Source organism: Tasmannia lanceolata, unplaced genomic scaffold, assembly GCF_043159265.1.
Source record: "Tasmannia lanceolata isolate RefF3 unplaced genomic scaffold, GAP_Taslan_0.1 ptg000015l, whole genome shotgun sequence".
Lineage (NCBI taxonomy): Eukaryota > Viridiplantae > Streptophyta > Magnoliopsida > Canellales > Winteraceae > Tasmannia > Tasmannia lanceolata.
The window spans coordinates 44630023-44651981 of NW_027518692.1; the positions used below are offsets into that span (position 1 = coordinate 44630023).

The 21959-nt window shown below is 38.3% G+C and overlaps 1 protein-coding gene across 1 annotated transcript in view; it reads left to right on the forward strand.

The window, feature by feature from the left end:
* LOC143847500 (uncharacterized) overlaps positions 1–19522 on the forward strand; it is a 40810-nt gene extending 21288 nt beyond the window's left edge. Inside the window, exons 14-22 of the mRNA XM_077356350.1 lie at positions 392–538; positions 2728–2787; positions 2919–3023; positions 4699–4860; positions 6340–6413; positions 6801–6924; positions 15454–15545; positions 18735–18855; positions 18930–19522. Of these exons, the coding sequence (XP_077212465.1) occupies positions 392–538; positions 2728–2787; positions 2919–3023; positions 4699–4860; positions 6340–6413; positions 6801–6924; positions 15454–15545; positions 18735–18855; positions 18930–19082 (1038 nt within the window). The 3' untranslated portion in view covers positions 19083–19522. The remainder of the gene's footprint in view (positions 1–391; positions 539–2727; positions 2788–2918; positions 3024–4698; positions 4861–6339; positions 6414–6800; positions 6925–15453; positions 15546–18734; positions 18856–18929) is intronic.
* The last annotated feature ends 2437 nt before the right edge of the window (positions 19523–21959 follow it).

Consider the following 21959-nt stretch of genomic DNA (forward strand, 5'->3'; position numbering starts at 1 on the left):
CCTGATCACATGTGCTGCATGTGCCAAAGTTGAGATGTGGAAGCAGCTTATTTGGTCAGACCTTTAGAAACTTACATTCTCTTTCTTGGAACCAATTGCTAGAGGCTGACAAGCTGGTTCCCCAGGAACACAAAAGGGGGATTGTGGCCATGATCTTCGCATGTGTCTGATAGGCTGGAATTTCAAATTTGCCGCCTATAAAAAGAGAATGCTGTGAAGGTTAAGGGGCATGCACAATTAGCATGTAAAAAGAAATCTCTCCTTGACCTTCTGGTTTATATCTCCTTCCCCACCTATTCTTTCCCTTGAAACATAATGCAAATTGTGTAATTCGAATTGGTATGTTAATCTTGGTTGTTGCACATCTAACATCCGAAAAATGTTTTCTCAGCGTCGCTGGATTGTCGTGAGCAATCCCAGTTTATGTGGTCTTATCTCAAAATGGCTTGGAACAGAAGCTTGGATCCGTGATGTCGACCTCTTAATGGGGTTACGAGAGCTTGCTGAGGATGCTACTCTTCAACAAGAATGGAGGATGGTATTTCTGTAGCTATTGTTTGTCATGATATGTGTGTGTGTGTGTGTGTGTGTGAGGAAACTGTTGGTGAGCTTAACCAAACTTATGGTGAGCTAGCTTGCCCAATCACATGGGTCCCACATTTTGGGGAGTGATCCAAACCATTCATTTGCAAGGCCTTATCATAGATAGGGGGTGTACCAAAAATCAGCTCCATAGGATCATCCTAACCCCTCCATTTGTGGAGGACAAAAATGGGGCAGATTTGTGTCTGTCCATTTTTGTCCTCCACAAATGGAGGGGTTAGGATGATCCTATGGAGCTGATTTTTGGTACACCCCCCATCTATGTAAGGGACTTTCAAATGAATGGTTTGGATCATCCTAACAAAGTGGGCCCCCATGTGATTGGGCAAGCTAGCTCACCATAAGTTTGGTGAGCTTAACAGTTTCCTCTATATATATATATATATATATATATATATATATATATATATATATATATATATATAAAGAGAGAGAGAGAGAGAGGGGTAAAGGATTATACGCTCGAGCGTACCAAGCTTATGGTACACTCGAGTGCCCCAATCACATGGGTCCCACATTTTTTGTGGTGATCCAAAGCATTCATTTGCAAGGCCCTATCATAGATAGGGTGTGTACCAAAAATCAGCTCCATTGAATCATCCTAACCCCTCCAAAAGTGGAGGGCAAATATGTGGTCTGTCCATTTTGCCCTCCACAAATGGATGGGTTAGGATGATCCTATGGAGCTGATTTTTGGTACACACCCTATCTATGATAGGGCCTTTGAAATGAATGCTTTGGATCATCCTAACAAAGTGGGCCATATGTGATTGGGCACTCGAGCTTACAATCCTTTTCCTCACACACACACACACACACACACACACACACATATATATATATATATATATATATATATATATATATATATATATATATATATATATATATATATATATATATAGGAATGATAGATACAAGGGAGCCCTTGCATAAAGACCCTAAAAAGGGCTTTTGATTGGATCCACGTCATCAAATGTAACTGATTTTACTTTTTCAACCGATTTTAAATTGTAACTGAAAATGACGTGGATCCAATGAAGAGCCCTTTTGCGGCTCTTTATGCAAGGGATCCCTTGTATCTATCATTGCTCATATATATATATATATATATATATATATATATATATATATGAGAAAAGGGTTCCTGAGGTTAACCTCATATAGCTTATATGAGGTGGCGCTCACAAAACATAAGGGGCCCACATTGTTAGGATGATCCAAAGCATTCATTTGAAAGGCCCCATCATAGATAGGGTGTGCAAAAAATCAGCTCCATTGGATCATCCTAACCCATCCAAAAGTGGAGGGCAAAATGGATAGACACTTTTTGCCCACAAATCTGCCCATTTTTGCCTCCACTTTTGGAGGGGTTAGGATGATCCAACGGAGCTGATTTTTCGTACACACCCTATCTATGATGGGGCCTTGCAAATGAATGGTTTGGATCATCCAAACAAAGTGGGCGCCTTATCTTTTGTGAGCTCCACCTCATATAAGCTTATATGAGGTTAACCTCAGGAACTCTACTCTCTCTCTCTTTCTCTCTCTCTCTCTCTCTCTCTCTCTCTCTCTCTCTCTCTCTCTCTCTATATATATATATATATATATATATATATATAGAGAGAGAGAGAGAGAGAGAGAGAAGAGTAGGTACTCCCTCTCCCTAGCTTAAAATAACAGTTGGGGCCACATTGTTTGGGTGATCCAAAGCATTCATTTGATGGCCCCCCACATAAGTAGGGTGTGCCCAAAAAATCAGCTGGATAGGATCATCCTAACCCTATGACTTGTGGAGGCAAGAATGGATGTGTATAAACCTGCACAAATCTGTCCATTTTTTGCCTCCACAAGTCATAAGGTTAGGATGATCCTATCGAGCTGATTTTTTGGGCACACCCTATCTATGTGAGGGCCATCAAATGAATGCTTTGGATCACCCAAACAATGTGGCCCCAACTGTTATTTTAAGCTAGGGAGTAGATAAGTTATTATTATTATTATATATATAACTTATCTATATATATATATATATATATATATATATATATATATATATATATATATATATATATAATTTGTATGGAATCAACTGATCTGAACGTTATAAATTTTGATTTCAAGGTTCGAAGAGTTAATAAAATGAGACTCGCTGAGTACATTGAAGCAATGAGTGGCCTAAAGGTTTGAATATAAATTTCCCTGTAGATTTTTTTTTGTTTAGGTTCACTTAATTTTTCAGTTACTTTTTCCCCATTTAGGATATTTGATGCTTCCTAACAAGTTAATCCTTGCTGCCTACCTTCAAATTGCAGGTAAGCCCTGATGCAATGTTTGATGTGCAAGTCAAGCGAATACATGAGTATAAAAGGCAGTTGCTTAATTTACTTGGTATCATCCACCGGTATGATTGTATAAAGGTAGGTGGCATCCATTTTATGGCTTCAAATTAATTCCAATATTGTTCTAAAAATTAGATTCAGCATGGTGGATTATCTGCTTGTGATGATGGTTTTAGATTTTAGTCTTTAAAACAATGTTCCCAGTTTAAGTTACATGGTGAAACCCATGAAACATTTGTATTGCAGGGACTTGAGCTACCGATGTATAATTCCATTGCACAAAATGGGAGTAGATTTTGGTGCAGGAATGAGGAAGTTACCATTTTCAAAATATTTAGGAAGCAAGTGCGTTGTGTGCATAGGAGTCATCTATATAAAATAATTTGAAAATGTTAAAATATTAAAAAAATGTAGAAAATTACGAAAATTAAGTTATTTAGCAATTATGTTTTAGAAACTTGAAACCTTTTTATCTGGGAACACAAAAGCTTCAAACAGTACTAAACTGATTGAGGTGGTGGAATTTTGGCATCAGTAATTACTGGAGTAAGAGGATTGGTGTTTGTCTCTATATATTAAAATAACAGGTGTCATGCATAGCCCAGAATGATCGGTGTTTGCTTATCATTTATTGAGTTTAAGCCAGCCAGTTGATGTATGTTTTTATCATGCTATGGACAATCCCATTATTTTACTTCATTTGAATATTTCTTTTAATATAATTTCAACTTACCTATAAAACCAAAGGTAGGAGTAATAGTAGGTTTGTAGACAGGAGCATGTTTCTTGAGCAGGATTTAAAATGAGGAACCTCACATCTTGCATTCACCTCCACAGATTGGAGGCATAGAGTCGCCTGAGTTGGTTGAATTTTGGCACATGACCCTTCCATAGCAAGACCTGACAATAAATGGTTTTGTTCATTGAACAAGGTACCCTCATTTGTACTTCTGCCGGCTCATAATTTTCCTTGGAAAAATATGTCCCTGAATCATATAACAAATCATTCTTGGACGCCATAGCCAGTTTCTGAAAGATCAGAGATCTCTTATATAGATATCATCGTTATGTATTTGCTTATTTGGGACTCCTAAAAGTTTTTTGGCTTTGAATTCAAGCCTTCTACTGTATCATGAATCTCCACGTATTTCATGCGTGTTGTGAATATTCAGGTAAGCCATCCATTGCCATAGCTTAGAAAAAATTAAATTGAAATAAATACATTTGTAAATAGAAAGATAAGAGCATTGGCTCACTGAGTCATTTCATTTGAAGTTTGAAACGTGGGTTCTGTGAGATTAGTATATATTTACAAGTAAGAAGAAAGATATGTATTTCGAACTGCAGGCACACCTGCTTACTCTGCATTCCAGTTGGTAGTTAACTTGTTATTCCCTCCAAGATAAGATTAGATAAGATCAGTTATCATGACAAAATATTTTTCTTTCAAGTTAACTGCTTGGAACAAGCTGAATCATACTGTAGTTTGAGCATTTATTTAAACTATAGTGCATTCACTACTATTTAGTCTACTCCCTGCTGTTTTTCTCAACAAGTTATTTTTCCTTACCACTATTTTATCTCTTATGATCTTCCAACTTTCTACACCTTCTGTTGTTTCAAGTAACTAGGCATTCCAACAGTGACCATGTAAACCATTCAGATTTCATTTTTCCTTATTATGTTTTGCCTATATACCATGCACTTTATCTTTCAGCTGATGCCTTCCTTTCTTTTGATATTGATATCACAGAATATGAAGGAGAGTGACAGGAGAAAGGTTGTACCTCGTGTATGCATTATTGGAGGAAAAGCAGCTCCGGGTTATGAAATTGCAAAAAAGATAATCAAACTATGTCACGCTGTTGGAGAAAAGATAAATAATGATCCTGATGTTGGAGATCTTCTGAAAGTGGTAAAACTGAAATATTGTGGATGCCATTACACTTCTAGTCATGGGCTTTATTGAGTTTATTGAAAGAATTGGATAGATTGTATCTTGTTTTAGCTTACAGATTTCTACATTCTTCTATGTGGGCATCTTTTGCAACTAAACACTCCGTAACCAGTTCACACTATTCTTCAAGATATCAGTAGAACTTACCCATATGGTCATTCCATATATCATATATGCACATGAATGCACAAATGTACTTCATACCTGCACATATGCCTACTTACATTTGTGCTTGTCCGTGGTTCTTTCGGTCCATGTTTCATTTCTGACTTCGATGTCCAACAAACCATTGGCTCCACTGGCTATATTTATGATATTGTAAAATTCTCAGAATCGCAGAAGGTTAGGAACCCAAAACATGGAGGTTGCTTTCTATTCAAAGAGAAGTAATGATTTAGGGTTTGTGAAGAAAAGGAAAGGGATATATATGATTTATGATAGTGAGAATTGTTGATTTAGGGTTAGCAGACATTGGGATTTTGGGTTTAGAGTTTTTGAAGGGAAGTATGGAAGGGAAAAAAAAGTTTAAGGGTTTTCAAGAATGGGGATGCTTTGATGGTCAGAAATATGCGCTTAAAATTTTGAATTAAAAGAAAAGATATGCTTGTGGGCTATTTGAATGGAAAGAAGGAAGATTAGGGTTTTGGAGAGAGTAATTCTTAACTTTGAATTGGAGGGACAATTAAGTTTCAACCATGCTTTGATACCATGTAAAATCTCTTTTCAATATGAAGAAGAGTGGAAGGTGAGAAACCCAAAACGTGGTGGTGGTTCTCTGTTCTTCTTTTTTTTTTTCTTTTTTTAAGCTGGGATGGAACCTCCAACCTCCAAGTTGAAGAACAATAGAGGTTGTTCTCTATTCTTCACCATCATAAAGATCATAACCCAAAACGTGGTGGTTGTTCTCTATTCTTCTTCTTTTTTTTCTTTTTTTAAGCTGGGATGGAACCTCCAACCTCCAAGTTGAAGAACAATAGAGGTTGTTCTCTATTCTTCATCATCATAAAGAGCATTACATGATGTCATATAGAATTACAAGTATGTATACAAATGCTGTAACATTTGTTGTGTCCTTTAGATGGCATCCAAATTTTATATGTCAAAAAAGTGATATGTTCATACATGTCAATGATAAGATACAAACCCTTAGATTATCACTATATATAATTGATTTTCTTGGTGACAAATGTGTTAGAGCATTCTATTGCATGCTTAATATATTCAATTGATCATCAAATCTAATTTCGCTATAGTTCTATGTTGCCCTGCACTGATGAAAACGAAGGTTATGGCAACAAATGTCCACTTTCGGTTTGTACTAGGCATGAAAGTGTTACCTGAGGGAGGGGTTTTTTTTTTTTTTTTTTTGCCTACTGCCCCCTCATCCCAGTTCTAGATCATGCATCAATCATAGCCCTAACTCTTCCAGTTTTACAGGTTTTTATTCCAGATTACAATGTCTCTGTGGCGGAATTAGTGATACCAGGAAGTGACCTTTCACAACACATCAGGTTTGCAAAAATGCACATTGCGATGTTTTGGGCCTTTTTTTTTCTTTTTTTGCATGGGCCTTTCTTATTCATTTAACAGGAGATTGTTAAGTACGAGGAAGCAATCCTGTTTACCGAATATATGTTTCTTGCCTCCGATTCATTTCAATAAATTAACACATAAGCAATGTCGGGAAGACATTGGTTCTTAATCTGCTTTGCATTCATTTTTAGCATTGACTTACCATAACTTACGCTGGGTCAAGTTTCCAACTTCGGTAAAAGTTATATCTTGGCAATCTTGCATATTACAGTACAGTACATTTTTGGAAAACTAGTAGCATGTGTTATGCCTGGAACATTATTCTTTCTTCCATTGGTTTATGACGTTTCCTAATTGTCTTGCAGTACTGCTGGTCATGAGGCATCAGGGACTGGCAGCATGAAATTTTTGATGAATGGATGTTTACTTTTAGCTACATCTGATGGGTCCACAGTTGAAATCATTGAAGAGATTGGAGAAGATAACATGGTGGGTTCCACTAAAAAGGGGTTTAAGTAATACATTATGTAAATTGCCTATCTTTGTAAAGTTAGAACCTTATTTGAATTCGTGTTTGATCATTCTTCATGGATAACTGCTTTATGGTTTCAATGATGCTAAACTGAAATTCTAGAATAATTAGTGAGAAGCAGCATAGCTTAAGAGTGTATACTTGTTTTTGTATTGATATTTTTCTTATGATGGAAATACTAGTCATTCTAAAGTTCATCCTACAATAGAAATCAAACTCAACTCAACTCAACTCAACAAAGCCTTTGTCCCAAACTAGTTGGGGTCGGCTAAATAAATCCTTTAGAAAAATTTCATGAAGAATGTGAAAGGAATCTATCCAGCTCTAATCCGAGCTTTAGTTGGGTTCTTTTACGTGGATCATTTTCTTTCATTCTATCCTATCCAAGGGCATGCTCTTTGTTATGTTCCTAGTTATCTAGTCTTTCCTCACTGTTTCTACCCAAGTTGTTTTTGGTCTGCCCCTACCTCTTTTTACTCCATCAATTTGGCATGAGTCGCCTCTTCTCACCGAAGCATCTAAAGGCCTACGTTGGATATGTCCAAACCATCTTAAGCGGTGCTCTCTCATCTTCTCCTCAATTGCTGCTACCCCCACCTTTTTACGAATGTCTTCATTTTTAATTCTATCTAACCTTGTGTGGCCGCACATCCATCTAAGCATTCGCATCTCCGCTACACATCTTATGCACATGCTGCTTCTTGTTGGCCCAACATTCTGAGCCGTACAGCATGGCTGGCCTCACCGCTGTCTTATAAAACTTTCCTTTCAACTTGGTTGGGATTTTGCGGTCGCACAGAACTCCTGAAGCAAGCTTCCACTTCAACCAACCTGCTCTTATTCTATGGTTAACATCCTCTTCAATCTCTCCTTCCTTATGTAGAATTGAACCAAGATAGCGAAAGATATCTCTCTTAGGTACCTCATGTCCAGTCATATTTACTACATCCTCATCCCGCCTCCTTACATTACTAAAGTTGCATTCCATATATTCTGTCTTCTTTGTCCTACTCAGTCTAAAACCTTTGGATTCCAAAGTAGGTCTTCATAACTCTAACTTAGCATTTACTCCTGCTTTGGTTTTGTCGATTAATACTATGTCATCTGCAAATAACATACACCACGGCACTTCATCCTGGATACCCTCCGTAAGCTCATCCATAACTAGCGTAAAAAGATAAGGGCTTAGAGCTCTGATCCTTGATGCAGTCCTATTGTAAGTGGAAACTCACTAGACGTGCCATCCGTGGTTCTGACACTAGTTACTGCTCCATCGTACATATCCTTAATCACATCAACATATTTAGTAGGCACTGTTTTCCTTTCAAGGACCCACCGCATAACATTCATGGGAACTATCATACGCTTTCTCCAATTCAATGAAAACCAGATGAAGGTCCTGCAATAGATATCAAGATTAAGAATAATAAATTATTTGGTTATTTTACCATTCTAAAAAAATTATTTGGTTATTGACATTTTTGTCCAAATATAAAACAGGTTTAGTGTATTCAATCATGTTGCATGAATATAACAGACTCCTTTTGGCTCCTGTCATGCTCAATAATGCAGTCAGCATTGTGCTAACATGTTTATATACTCTACAGGAGTACCGTCAAACATATCCTTCAAACACTATCAGGTATCACCGCTCTCCTAGCGGAAGTTTGTGGTATCATGGATGAAGTCTCCTGTTGATCACTTCCCTTTATCTTTTTATACCCTGTGGTAGAGTTTGTGACTTTGTGCCATAACCTCGCTGTAGTTTTTATGTTCTGGACTAACCCAACCATCTCCTCGGTAATAGTTTCAGCTTTCGAGCGTAGTTTCATACCTTGATTTTTTTTACCTCATGCCATATTGTCTTCATAGACAAAGTGGGGATTTAAGATCCTAGGTAACATCGATTCAGGATCATTTGATGCGTTTCTATCAGATAGGAGGGGTTTTTGCGCAATATGTACTTCAGATCGGTTCATAATCATTGGATACATTTCTATTAGATAGGAAGGGTTTTTGCAAAAAATGTACCTGTATGAAATTTTCCCAAGAGTTCACTGAGATTTTGGCATATCAATATTACTACCTCTTCGTGTCATTTACTAAAATGGTGATCTCATTATTGCCTATTCTAGTGAAACTGCCCATCGGAGCCATCGTTAACCATTGGTGTTGAGGCCTATTCTCAAAATACCTATATCTATAGCTTTTGCCATAGGGGCATGATTTGGTAATATACCAATTTGGTCACTATTCAAATTGATGAACACGTTATATTGGAAAAAAATAATTATTGGTAAATAAGGAAAATAACTCATTGTAAAGACAAGATGGTGGTCTAGGATTAATAGAGGAAAGCCAAATTGATCTTATTCTTATGTAAAATTACCCAATCTTGAGATCCAAGCATTGGATTTCAAGATTCACGCACTTTAGATATCTGATGCTGGAAATTGATTCAATCCAACAGCTGGATCTCAGATCTAATTCGTTCAGATTACTTTGACTGGTGCTCTTTATAAAACCCTTGAATAAAATTAACAATTTAACATGGAACATCACATGCGTGGAAGATCTTAAATTTCAAACAAGAGAAGGGCGAGTGGTGAAGATATTACCTTGAGAAGATCAAAAGGAAGAATGATAAATCCAAGGCATCATTGCTGTGGACCGAAGGCCTGACACCAATGGACTATCAAGGCATCACATGAAGATCAGAAGAGAAGAATATTTCTCTTTAAGCAAGTGCTTGTAACTTTATTCATGACATAACATGTGAAAGAGATGGCCATGAGGCAACATATATAGAGAAAATAAAATACTGTAGATTCTAAGACCCTAACCTAATAACCCAACCCTGACTGAAGGCCTGACACCAATGGACTATCAAGGCATCACATGAAGATCAGAAGAGAAGAATATTTCTCTGTATGCAAGTTCTTGTAACTTTATTCATGACATAACATGTGAAAAAGATGGCCATGAGGCAACATACATAGAGAAAAGAAAATACTGTAGGACCCTAACCTAATACCACCCCCCCCCCCCCCCCCCCCCTTTCTCCTCTCTTAAAGTTGTGGGAGAATAGCAGGATTTCTTTTGAACTGAAATCACTCAAGTGCTTTATGTGGTACTTTCAAAATGCCAGCTGTGCCCCTTTCACTTAAAACATGAAATGAAACACTCTAATGAGTGTTCTAACTCCTAGATAGGGCCTCTCTCTTTACTGAAACTCCAAACCATGACTTGGGTTGAGTGCTTTGGCTAGGGATTGTCATAGAAATGACCATTTTACCCTTTGTTGTTCCTATGACTGTAAACCTTGAAGTTGATTTCAGAAAGATGATCAGAATAGCAGAGAATAGAGATCGTGTTCGTGGCAATTCTGGGGGGATTAGATCTTCCGGGAATCTTGGCAGAAAGGAGAGAGAACTCGAGAGGCTGAAATCTGCGGTGAATTATGGGGGTTCTTTGTCTGGTAAATCTAGAGTGGTGGGTCTGTCGGAGCGGAAATATTCGAAGCGCAAGGGTGGGAGTATTTCCAACAAGGTTGCCTTATGAAGATCTTGTCATGGAATATTAATGGGCTGGGGTCTTTCGATAAGAAGGTTCAGCTTAAAGACCTTGTGGTTAATCTCAAACCGGATGTTGTTTGTATTCAAGAGACAAAGATGGGTCTTATTGATCGTAGGTTGTTGAGAAGTGTTGGTGGTAAAGCTGCATGTGATTTTCTTTTATGGAATCCAATGGGGCCTCTGGAGGCATCTTGATCTATTGGGATGGAAACAAATGGCAGAAAGATGATGGTATGCTTGGAAAATTCTCTTTATCTGTGCTTTTTCGCAGTAGGGAGGATTCCTCTTTGTGGTTGTTTTCTGGAGTGTATGGGCCGATTATTGGGGTGGAAAAAAAGATTTTATGGGAGGAGTTGGAAAGGGTTAGGGGCTCTTGGAAGGTTCCCTGGTGCATAGGAGGTGATTTTAATGAAATCAGATTGGTTAGCGAGCGTTGGGGATGTAGGAGATCAAATTCGAATATGCAGGTTTTTGTTGATTTCATTGCTAAGCATAATCTCATTGATTTACCTCTTTCTGGGGGCAGATACACTTGGCGTAGAGGGGAGAGTCACAGCCGCATTGATCGTTTCCTAATCTGTGCTGGCTGGTTGAGTTTAGTCCCTGAAGTTTACCAAAAAATTATTCCCCATTCGGTGTCAGATCATTGCCTGGCTTCAAGAACCTAGTATGGAATCGTTATTGGGCGACTGGTGGAACTCTATTGAAGTGTCTAGTCAAGCTGATGGGATCATTGGTATGAAGCTTAGGTATGTGAAATCTAAATTGAAATCTTGGGCGATGGAAGGTAAGTCGTTCAAGTTGGCTAGGAAAAGATGGCCGGAGAACTTTATGAGAGTGGTCGAGGTGGATATTGAGGATAGTTTGGCTTCAGAGGCTGAGAGAGTTGATCTGGGCCGAGCTCAAGAAGAACATAAAGGTATTCTACTGAGAGATGAGATATCTTGGAAACAAAAATCGAGGGTGAAATGGTTGCAAGAGGGCGACAGGAATTCAACCTACTTTCATGCCATGGCCAATGCTCGTAGGAGGAGTAATCGCAGTTCTGTTCTGAAGGTGGAAGACAGGATGATTGTGGATAAAGAGGGTATCTCCGGTGCCATTCTTGATTTCTATGAGTCTTTGTATTTTGCAGAAGATATTGTCCATCCCATTCCGGAGGGTGTGGTGTTCAAAAGGCTATCTTTAGAAGAGAGGTCGTTGCTGGAGGTTCCCTTTGATGAAGAGGAAGTTAAAAAAGCTATCTTTTCCATGAGCAAAGACAAAGCTCCTGGCCCACATGGTTTTTGTTTGGCTTTCTTTCAATCTTGCTGGGATTACGTAAAAGAGGATATTATGAGATTCTTCCAGGCCTTTTTTAACGGATTGAGATTGGATCGTAGTTTAGGAGCTACTTTTATTTCACTTATTCCTAAAGTTAGTGGCGCTTTCAAAATCTCGGATTTCAGGCCCATTAGCTTGGTGGGCTGTCTTTACAAAGTAATTGCGGAAGTGTTAGCGGACCGAATTAAGGTGGTGATGCCTTCCGTTATTTCTGGTTCTCAAAGTGCCTTTGTGTCCAATAGGCAAATATTGGATTGTGCCCTAATTGCTAATGAAGCTATAGATTCGCAGTTGAGGTCAGGTTCTGGAGGGATCATCTGTAAGCTGGATATGGAAAAAGCATATGATAGGGTGGATTAGGGGAGCTTGGATTATGTTATGGGTCGTATGGGGTTCGGGGAAAGGTGGAGGGGGTGGATGAGAAGGTATGTGGAATCTGCTTACTTTTCGGTTCTTATTAACGGATCTCCGAAAGGCTTCTTTAAGTCCTCAAGGGGGTTGAGACAAGGGGATCCGCTTTCCCCTTTCCTGTTTGTGATTGTGGCTGAGACGTTGAGCAGGCTCATAGCTTCTGGGTGCGACCTTGGTTTGTTCCGAGGTTTTGAAGTGGGGAGGGACAAGGTGGTGGTGCCGCATTTACAGTTTGCTGATGATACTTTGCTTTTTGTTGTCCTGATGAGCCTTCTATTGCAAATCTTAAGGGGACTATCAGATGTTATGAGTTGTTTTCTGGTCAGAAAGTAAATTTTCACAAATCTTGTATGTTTGCTGTTAATCTGCCTTTGGACTTTGCTTATGACCTTGCTTCGAAGTTGGGTTGTAAATTGGATTTTCTCCCATCCAAATACTTGGGGCTACCTCTTGGGGTGGGTAGAACAAAGAAACATCTATGGGATCCAGTGGTTGAGAGAATTGATAAGAGGCTTGACATGTGGAAAAGGAATCTCATCTCCAAAGGTGGCAGATTGGTGTTGGTGAAGGCGGTCCTAGCCAGCATCCCTACGTATTTCCTCTCTTTTTAAATGCCCGGTTAGTGTATCGTTGAAGATTGAGCAAATCCAATGGAGATTTTTATGGCGGGGGGTTCTGGGGATTCATCCGGGGTTCATTTGGTGAAATGGGAGGAGGTTTGTACTCCGTTTAAATATGGGAGTTTGGGAATTAGGAGAATTCAATTTTGCGTTGCTCGGGAAATGGCTGTGGAGGTTTGGTTGTGAGCAAGACCAGATGTGGGCGAAAGTGGTGGTTAGTAGATATGGGTCTAAGTTTGGTAAGTGGGAGTCGGATGACTTGTTTTCGCCTAAAGGGATTACTGTATGGAGAGACATCTTGAAAGTTCGATCCAAATTTGTCTTGGGAACCAGGTTTCAGGTGATCGCATCAGATTCTGAGTGTAATGTTCCCATCGCTATTTCGAATCGCTCCTGAAAAGGCGGTGCTAGTTAAAAACTGTTTTGTTTGGGAAAGTGGGAGAGTGGTGTGGATGCCAGCTTTTCGCAGAATTTCTTTGAGAGAGAGTTGGATGTTTTGGCGAATCTCTTTCAGCTGTTAGAATCATGCTATATTAAGATGTATGGGGATGATAAGAGAGTTTGGATTTGGGATAAATCTGGATTCTTCCCAGTTAAGTCTTTTTATTCTCATCTTCTCCCTGGCTCGTCTCATCCTATTTTGGCTAAGGTTTGGAATTCTTCATGCTCCCCTCGGGTGTGCTTTTTTCGGTGGGCAGTCTGCAGGGATAGGATTCAAATCATTAATTTTCTATGGAAGAGGGGGATGATCCTAGTTGATTACTGTCCTCTATGCTTTAAGGATGGTGAGTCGGGTAGTCATCTTTTATCCATTGCAGCTTTGCTAATGTTGTTTGGGGTTTAATTTTGTCGAGATTTGGTCTTTGCTGGGTATTGCCTAGTTCTATTTTGGAATCATTGATGTGCTGGGAGGGAGTGCCTTGGAAGAAAAAAGGGAGAATGCTATGGCAGATGTGTTTATTTTCTACCTTTTGGGAGATCTGGAGGGAGATGAATGCTAGATTTTTTTAGGGTGTTCATAAAACAACTCAAAGAGTATATATCAATATCATTGCTTCAATGATAGCAAGGGCTAGATTTCTCTCACCCCCCCCCCCCCCCCTCCTCTTCCATTTCGTCTCTGCATTTGATTTATGGGTAGGGTGGAGAGTGATTTGCTTGGAAGGGTCCCATTGCCCCAAGGTGGTTCAAAAGTGGAGTCTGCCCCCTCCTGGTTACCTGAAAATTAATTTTGATGGTTCTAGCATTGGCAACCCGGGGCCGGCTGGTATTGGGGGTTTATGTCGTACTTCTCGTGGTGAGTCTACCTGGTCTTTTTCTGGTCTCCTGGGGGTCCGTGATTCTAGTGAAGCTAAGGTTTATGCGGCGTTTGAGGGGTTCAAGCACATCGATAGGGTTTCTCTGAACTCGTTTATTGTGGAAGGTGACTCTCTCAATGTTATCAGATGGCTTCGGGGAACAGCTTTGCCTCCATGGAGATTTTGGTCCATCTTCGATGAGATTCATGACATTGTTCGTGGCTCTTCCATTGTCTTCAATCATGTGCGAAGATCTGCTAATGGCGAGGCAGATGCTTTTGCTCGGGAGGGTGTTGATAAGGATGTATTGGAATTTCTTGATTTCTTGCCTCCTTGAGGCTCTTGTATTTTTCTTTTTCTTGTTGTTTTATCCTAGTGACCTCCTTGGTCTTCCCGTTTTAATATATTTTTCTCTGATTACCTTTCAAAAAAAAAATCAATAGAATTTAACTAGAAAATCCGCGCTTGAAATAATTCATTTTCCCAAGTACGGGTTTTTGTTGGTGAGGAAGGCAGATGACAATTTGTAGTAACCCCATGGAAATCACCATTTTGCCCTTTGTTGTTCCTATGACTAAACCTTGAATTCTCAAGTACGGGTTTTTGTTGGTGATTAAGGCAAAGAACCATTTGTGGTAACCCCTTAATTGCATATTGATTGATCTCCCTTGATGACATTAATGTGGTAACTGTAAACCTAAACCGACGATAAGCTTGTTCAATAATAAACCTGTAAGGAGAATATTTATCTTGATAGGTATACAAATGCTAAGCACTGACTATGGGATCCATCAAGATCTATTTTTCTTATGTATGTTCATTGGTTTATCTTATAATCTCATTTCACATGGGTTCCATTTCAATATATTCTTTTTCGGTGATCGCTTGATCGCTTTCTAGTAGTCAATTCTAGTCAAAACTCACCCATTCATTAAGTTACTACAAATGAGTTTCACACCCTTAGTAGTGTGTAATTATAAGCATGCATTCAATGATCTTTGGATGCATTTTGCTTTTACAGTCTACATATATAACATTGTTTTCATTTCCTCGATAGTAATAATCCCCCATAGAAGTTACCATTAGCATTAGTTCATGTAAGAATGTGCTTCTACAGATAGCAAGTTGAAGGAACATATCATTTATGCTGTAATACTTTCTTGGCGATGTTGTTTCTTTAATGATTATGTGGAACATGTACGAACAAGTTATTATGAATACCACGGTAGAATCAATGATACAATTTTCCTTTGATTCAGTTTATATTTGGTGCCAAAGTCCATGAAGTCCCCAATTTACGTGATAAGGGATCCACTCTCAAAGCACCTCTTCAATTTGCACGTGTAGTCAGGTATGCTATCAAAATTTATTTTCATTTCTCCTATGCTTTGAAATTTGTTATATTATATGATTGTAAAGTTTTTTCCTTTTCTTTTTTATTTAGAGGAAGCCATTCATTAAATTTATGCTCTCCCAAAGTTATTCCGACAATTTTTTGAAAATATACGGCTCTTTTTTCTCTTTTTAATCTACACCAGGATTTTCTAAAAGATGAGAAACTAAGAGATCTGGTTCTTATGGTAGCATACAATCTCTTGTTTTTCTTTCTTCATTTGGTATATGAGCTTGGTTGTTTTTTTTTGCGATCTCATGGACAATTGTAGAAGGGGTGGATGTGGTTTTGGAAGGCAAAACCCACCTCTTGATAATCACAACGAGAAAATTGAGGATCTGCGAAGGCAAGTAGAAGAACTCACCCAATGCCTTGTGAGGCAAGAGCTTCCATTACATCATGACAACGATGATGAGTCGGAAGGAGACTTCAACGGTTCACCCCTTTCTATGATCTATCTTCGCATTAAGAGCCTCATGAAGAGGGATGAATATTATTGTTGAAATTCCTTAGTTTTATGGAAAAATGCATCCCGAAGATTTCATCGATTGGGTGAACACTTTGGACCAGGTTTTTTTATTATAAAGATATACCTGAAGGCCGTAAAGTGAAGTCATAAGCAATCAAATCAATGAGATATGCCTCAGCTTGGTGGGAACAACTTAAGATTGTGCGAGAACAGAAAGGGAAACCCAAAATAACTAGTTGGGAGATGAAGTCAAAATTAAGAGAGAAATTTCTACGACCCTTTATCATCAAATCTCTTATCTAAGCTTCAAGGAGATCATTGTGTGAATGAATACCCTTTATCATCAAATTTTGAAGTAGACTGCATGTATTAATTTTCCATACCAATTATCCCTTCAACAAAGATTCAATATCTTAGAATTGCCTTTGATCGAAAGTATTGCCTTCATAATTATCATCACATATGTGCTATACTCTAAAATTTCATCGATAATTGGAAAATCAATTAATCAAATTCAAACACTAATTTTCGAGAGAATTCTAAAACCCTAGGATCCAAAAGGAGAGGGTACCGTCATAATATATAGGAACCTATAATTTGATAACTATGGAGCATTTATAAAATAAGGAATCCAATGCTGTACATATAAAATTTATATTGACGTGATATGTCATGCCCCCAAACTGAATTCCGGTCTAGGCACATAACGCCGCATATTCATCAACCACGAAAATGTAAGGCATTCATACTAGAACCATGCAATAAACAGAGCCACTAAAATAATAACTAATTAATTAATTCACCATCAGAGTAATCTATGAGGAAACTAAAACCTCTTGTCCAATGGACTACATCAATTTAAACCAAATGAAATAACTAGATGTTCATTCCTACTAAAGCTATTGTCTCAATTAAACAGAATAACTGGAAATAATAAACTCCTAAACTGTCGCCCTTGCTCACTCCCAAGCCCGCGAAATCAAGCATCCTACTGTCCATCACCTGTAACATAGAATGCGTGGAATGAGCTAATGCCCAGTGAAATAGATATGTCTACACTAATAATATGATATCAATCAATAAAAACAGCACAACTGGCAATCTGTGTAATAATTGTAACTGGCATAACAATCTGGCTAGCAAAACTGTATAACTGGCATAAACGTGCATAACTGTATCTGTAACTATGCCTGATGCCTAGTGTAGTCACCGGAACCTGCTTACTAACTCGTAAGAAGCCGAATCCCAACGATCTCGTACGAGATTACACCCTCGAAAATACTGCGTAGGGTAGAGCTCTCGAAAATACTACGAAGAACCATAACTACGACTTGATCCGTGACCTTCCTTCGACGGCCTAGAAAAAGTCTCATATACTAGCAATCAAGCATAACACTTCGTCTCAAAGGACATTAACTGTTGCATCCTCACTCGGACAACACCATGTCCTGATGCAAAACTGTGACTATAAAAGTCTAACTGGCATATACAAGCAATAGTAGATCCCAACCAGGAGTCATACCATACTATGAATATTAACCCTTGTGTACACTAACACAATCAATATCAATTAAGAACATGCATAACTTTGCATAATAAATCATATTCAATATATAGAATAACTGTGGTAGAACAAGTCTACTCACATGTGGTATTAGTTTGAATCGCTTCCCACTAACAAGATCTTTAAATCACTATGTAGTATCACCTACAATCCATATTAACCATTGATTAACACTTTGGATTAATATCTAGGTCTTAAAGAACAAATTTGTGCCCTCAAACTTGCCCGGAAAAATATTCCAAAAATTCGGCATTAATAGTGTGTTCGGACGTCCGAGACTCGCGATCTGGGTTTTTCCCAATTCGTGCAAGAACATTACTTTCCTTTGATTTTCTACCCGAAAATCTTCTTTTCTTCTTCCTTTAAGCATATTAAAATATCTTAATAAATTCACTCTTGATTTCCTCAATCGATTAGGGCATCAAACACGGAAAGTCGCGAAGATCTTCGGAGAAAACCAATTTTCCTCAACCCTAATCAATGATTCTTCACTTGAGGATTACAAGATTTCTACCTCGAATCTATGGTTGTTGTTTCAAATCGATTAAACTTTTAATCTTCTCCCCAAGAGATCTTGGATCTCGGGTAGAGAATAGAATTAATTATAAAATTAAGTTCTACATACCTTTGTTGGTGATTTCCTCAAGAATTCCTTACGCTCTTCTTCCTCCAAGACTCCCACACGTTTCTCTCTCTCTTTTAGGGTTAAAATTCTGAAATCTATGGCTTAAAGTGTGTTTTTATAGATTCTTGTTTTTAAGAGTCCTAATTTAGTAGTCTTTTAGAAACCCTAATCTATTCCAATTAGGAAACCACTTTATCCCTCTTTTAATTTTTAATTAATTAAATAGAATTTAATTATTATTTTTAGGGACAAAAATACCCTCGCCCAAAACGTTTCCACGTTTGGGGTATTTCATGATCAACCTTTCATTACTTTGGTATTATCAAGTTTGGTACTGTACATTATTTAGTCATGAGCATGTATTTTGCATCAATAAGAGATGCCCAATGAATGCCACACAGATCCTAGCCAATCCATGCCTTCTTTGGTGTAGCATTTAATGTAGCTCTAAAGGTTCTCTTCTTTTGGATTTCTTGTGAAATTATCTAGGATGGTTCGCGACGGCTATTTTGGTTACAGTGATTACTTTAAAACATTATGTGACTCTCTAGAAGGCAATGGTGATTTATATCTCCTCGGACATGATTTTACAAGCTATCTAGAAGCACAGGTAGCACTTCTACTCTTTCAAGCCACACTGGTTTTCTATTTCTGGACTGGATTTAACTAATAATTAACATTCAGGCCTCGGCTGACAAAGCATTTGTCGATCAAGAGAAATGGACTCGGATGAGCATCCTTAGCACTGCTGGTTCAGGACGATTCAGTAGTGATAGAACCATTGAAGAGTACGCCAAAAAGACATGGGGAATTGAACCATGCAAGTGTCCATTTTGATCACTATCCCTACTGGAAAAGTTCGAACGGAGGGAGAGTATTACTTCTTTGTTACTTCAAAACAAGCTTGGAATCAAGGGAGGCCCACATCTGGATGAATTTATTTGATCAAGTAATAATCTTCTGCTACTCAAGGGCTACACTACAGGTGATTCCTTTGATGGTTCTTGCTGGCCAGGCCTGTGAACCATCAAAGTTGTTCCACGCCGGGTAGAAGTGCATAAATTTTATTTGTAAATCTTTAATTTGAAGGTTGTCTCCTAATTATCAATCCAGCCTGAACTCATGTTTATCAACTGTAATCTGATAGTATTTAATAATGCTGGCGCTTATTGTTTTTTTGAGCTGAGAGTCACATTGTGAACAAAAGTAACTAATCAACTTTTGGGTTCCACACACGGACATGCATATGTAATGGAGACTATTGATCTTGTGCACCATCATTTGCAGTATGAAGGCCTAAAAAATTCGGGTTTATCTTTTCTCGGTGGTGCTCCAAAACGAGGCTTGATGGACCAAGGGGCCAGGATCATCTGAGCAGGATGAAGTGAACAGCCCCTGGCCTTGTCTCTCTTTGGCACTTTGTACGTGAAAGAAAATGTAACTTGAGCCATTGCAATTCGAGTTATATATTTTTTGGGTCCTTCAATTTAAATGATGTCCCTATAAATAAGGCTTAACCATATCATTTCCCTCTAAAATGTGGAAATGAAAAAAAAAATTCCTAAAAAAAATTTGTCCGCAAGAAATAATTTTCCTGTGATCACAACAGAGCATTAGAGAAGAAATTTCTTTGAAAAAAATTTTCTTGGAAAGTGAGTTTTCCAGTGTTTCGCAATTCCCATCCTATCCTTATGTATCGGATGAATAAAAATACATAAAACAAAAACTTTTATACGATCTAGGCCCTTATAGTACCGTATTTCCCCCAAAAAAAAAAAAAAATCTTACACGGGCCATATCATAGGATGATCCAAACCGTTCAAGTTATGACTGACAATGTAAATATGTTGTTCTTCAAACACCCCCTAAGGGCATCAAAGCCAAGCTTGGTTATTTCCTAAGTAATGGTTGTAATAACTTCAGGAGGAATGCTAGATTCACAGGTGCCCTTGCAGAAACAGGGGTAAAGGGCACCCCCATTGGTCAATTTCAATTTATGACAGTTATAATCCTAATTTTCTCTGCCATCTAACCAATGGGGGTGCCCTTTACCCCCTTTTCTACAAGGGCACCTTTGAATTTAGAATCCCTCTAACTTTAGAGATGATATAATTAGGGCAGTGTTAAATCTACTCCCAAATATCTTAAATCGACTCCCCATGTATCTTTCTCTCTCCTCTGGGTTAGAGAGAGAAAGACACATGGGGTCGATTTATCACCCCCTATAGTTAATGGCTTCCAAAGAAATGAAATAATTAATAGCTGACCTCCTTTCTCTTGACGTAAAATGAGTGCCAAACAAAATTTTACAGATAGTTTTAATTGAAAAAATGAGTGTAAAATGTACGTTTAGCAATAAGGACTAATTTATCCAAGGTGGCCCCAAGTCAAGAACCTAACACTAGAACTTACACACAACAAATAACCTAGTTAGACCTGATGTGTAACATGGCATGAATTGTGGACAGGGGAATCCACTTTTATAACATTTGATGGAAGAATACAAGAAGAAAAAGAGGCAACCCCACCTTGAGACATCCAAACCAGCCTCTGACCAACTGACCATTGCTTCAACACCTCTCCGCACATCACGCCACAAAACACTTCAACCAAACCACCCATAAATTTTTCATATAAAATCAACAGCAGATTGATGGGTCAAAGCTTTCATATTTAACAAAGTTTTAAGTATAAATGCTACAAAGGCACAAAAGCAACCCTTCAAACTGCTCGGCTTGGCTCCATGTCTCATCCCTACTACTGTCTACAGAAAAAAGTTTAGAAATGAAGTGAACAAAAGAGTCCTGTAGGGGTATTTTATACCTTTAGGCCCTGTTTGAATTGCAAGAAAAACATTTCTAAAGGAAATTTTTTTCTTGGAATTTTTTTACTTTCAACAAATTACAGGGAGATAATATGGTTATGGTTAATTTCCCGGGATATTATCATTAAATGAAGATCCCTCGATAAAATTTGAATAGGGCCGGTTCCTATCTTTCTTCGTGCACTGAAAATAGAAGGAAATTTTAGAAATATTTTTCCTTTCCAAACTTTTTCACAAAATTCATGCAATCCTGACAGGGCCTAAAACCATATTAAGTGCGTGTTTGGCGTACCGTTTAAAACGCCGTTTGGCGTTTGAAACACCGTTTTGGGGCCAAACGGCCGTTTGGGAGTGTTTGGGTGCGCAGCCTCCGTTTGAAACGCCGTTTGAAACACCGTTTTGAACCCTCAAAACGGTGTTTTGCAAACGGAGGGGGGGAGGTCCGTTTGCAAAACGCCGTTTTGAACGGAGTTTTTGGGTTTTGGGTTTTTACATGTTTACCCTCACCAAACCCATTTTTACACCTTTGTTTTTTTGGAAGAGCTTACATTACACCGTACAAAATCTCTGATTATGATTAATTTGGAAGGATATTATCATAAATTGTAAGTCTCTCTAAACAAAATTTGAATTGGGTTTGTTCCGATTATCTTTTTTTCAAGCCTAAAAAAAGTAAGAAATTTTAGAAATATTTTTCCTTCCCTAACTTTTCCACAAAATTCTTGCCATACAAACATGACCATAGGGGCCTTCTATACATGCACAATTCTTTGAAAAAATACCTCTCTTTTACTGGATTACACGTCTCGTAATGGCTCCGTGGAAGATAGGCAGTGGGCGGAACCAGAGTTTATCGGCCGACCCACCGACAAATAATCTGGATGTGAAAG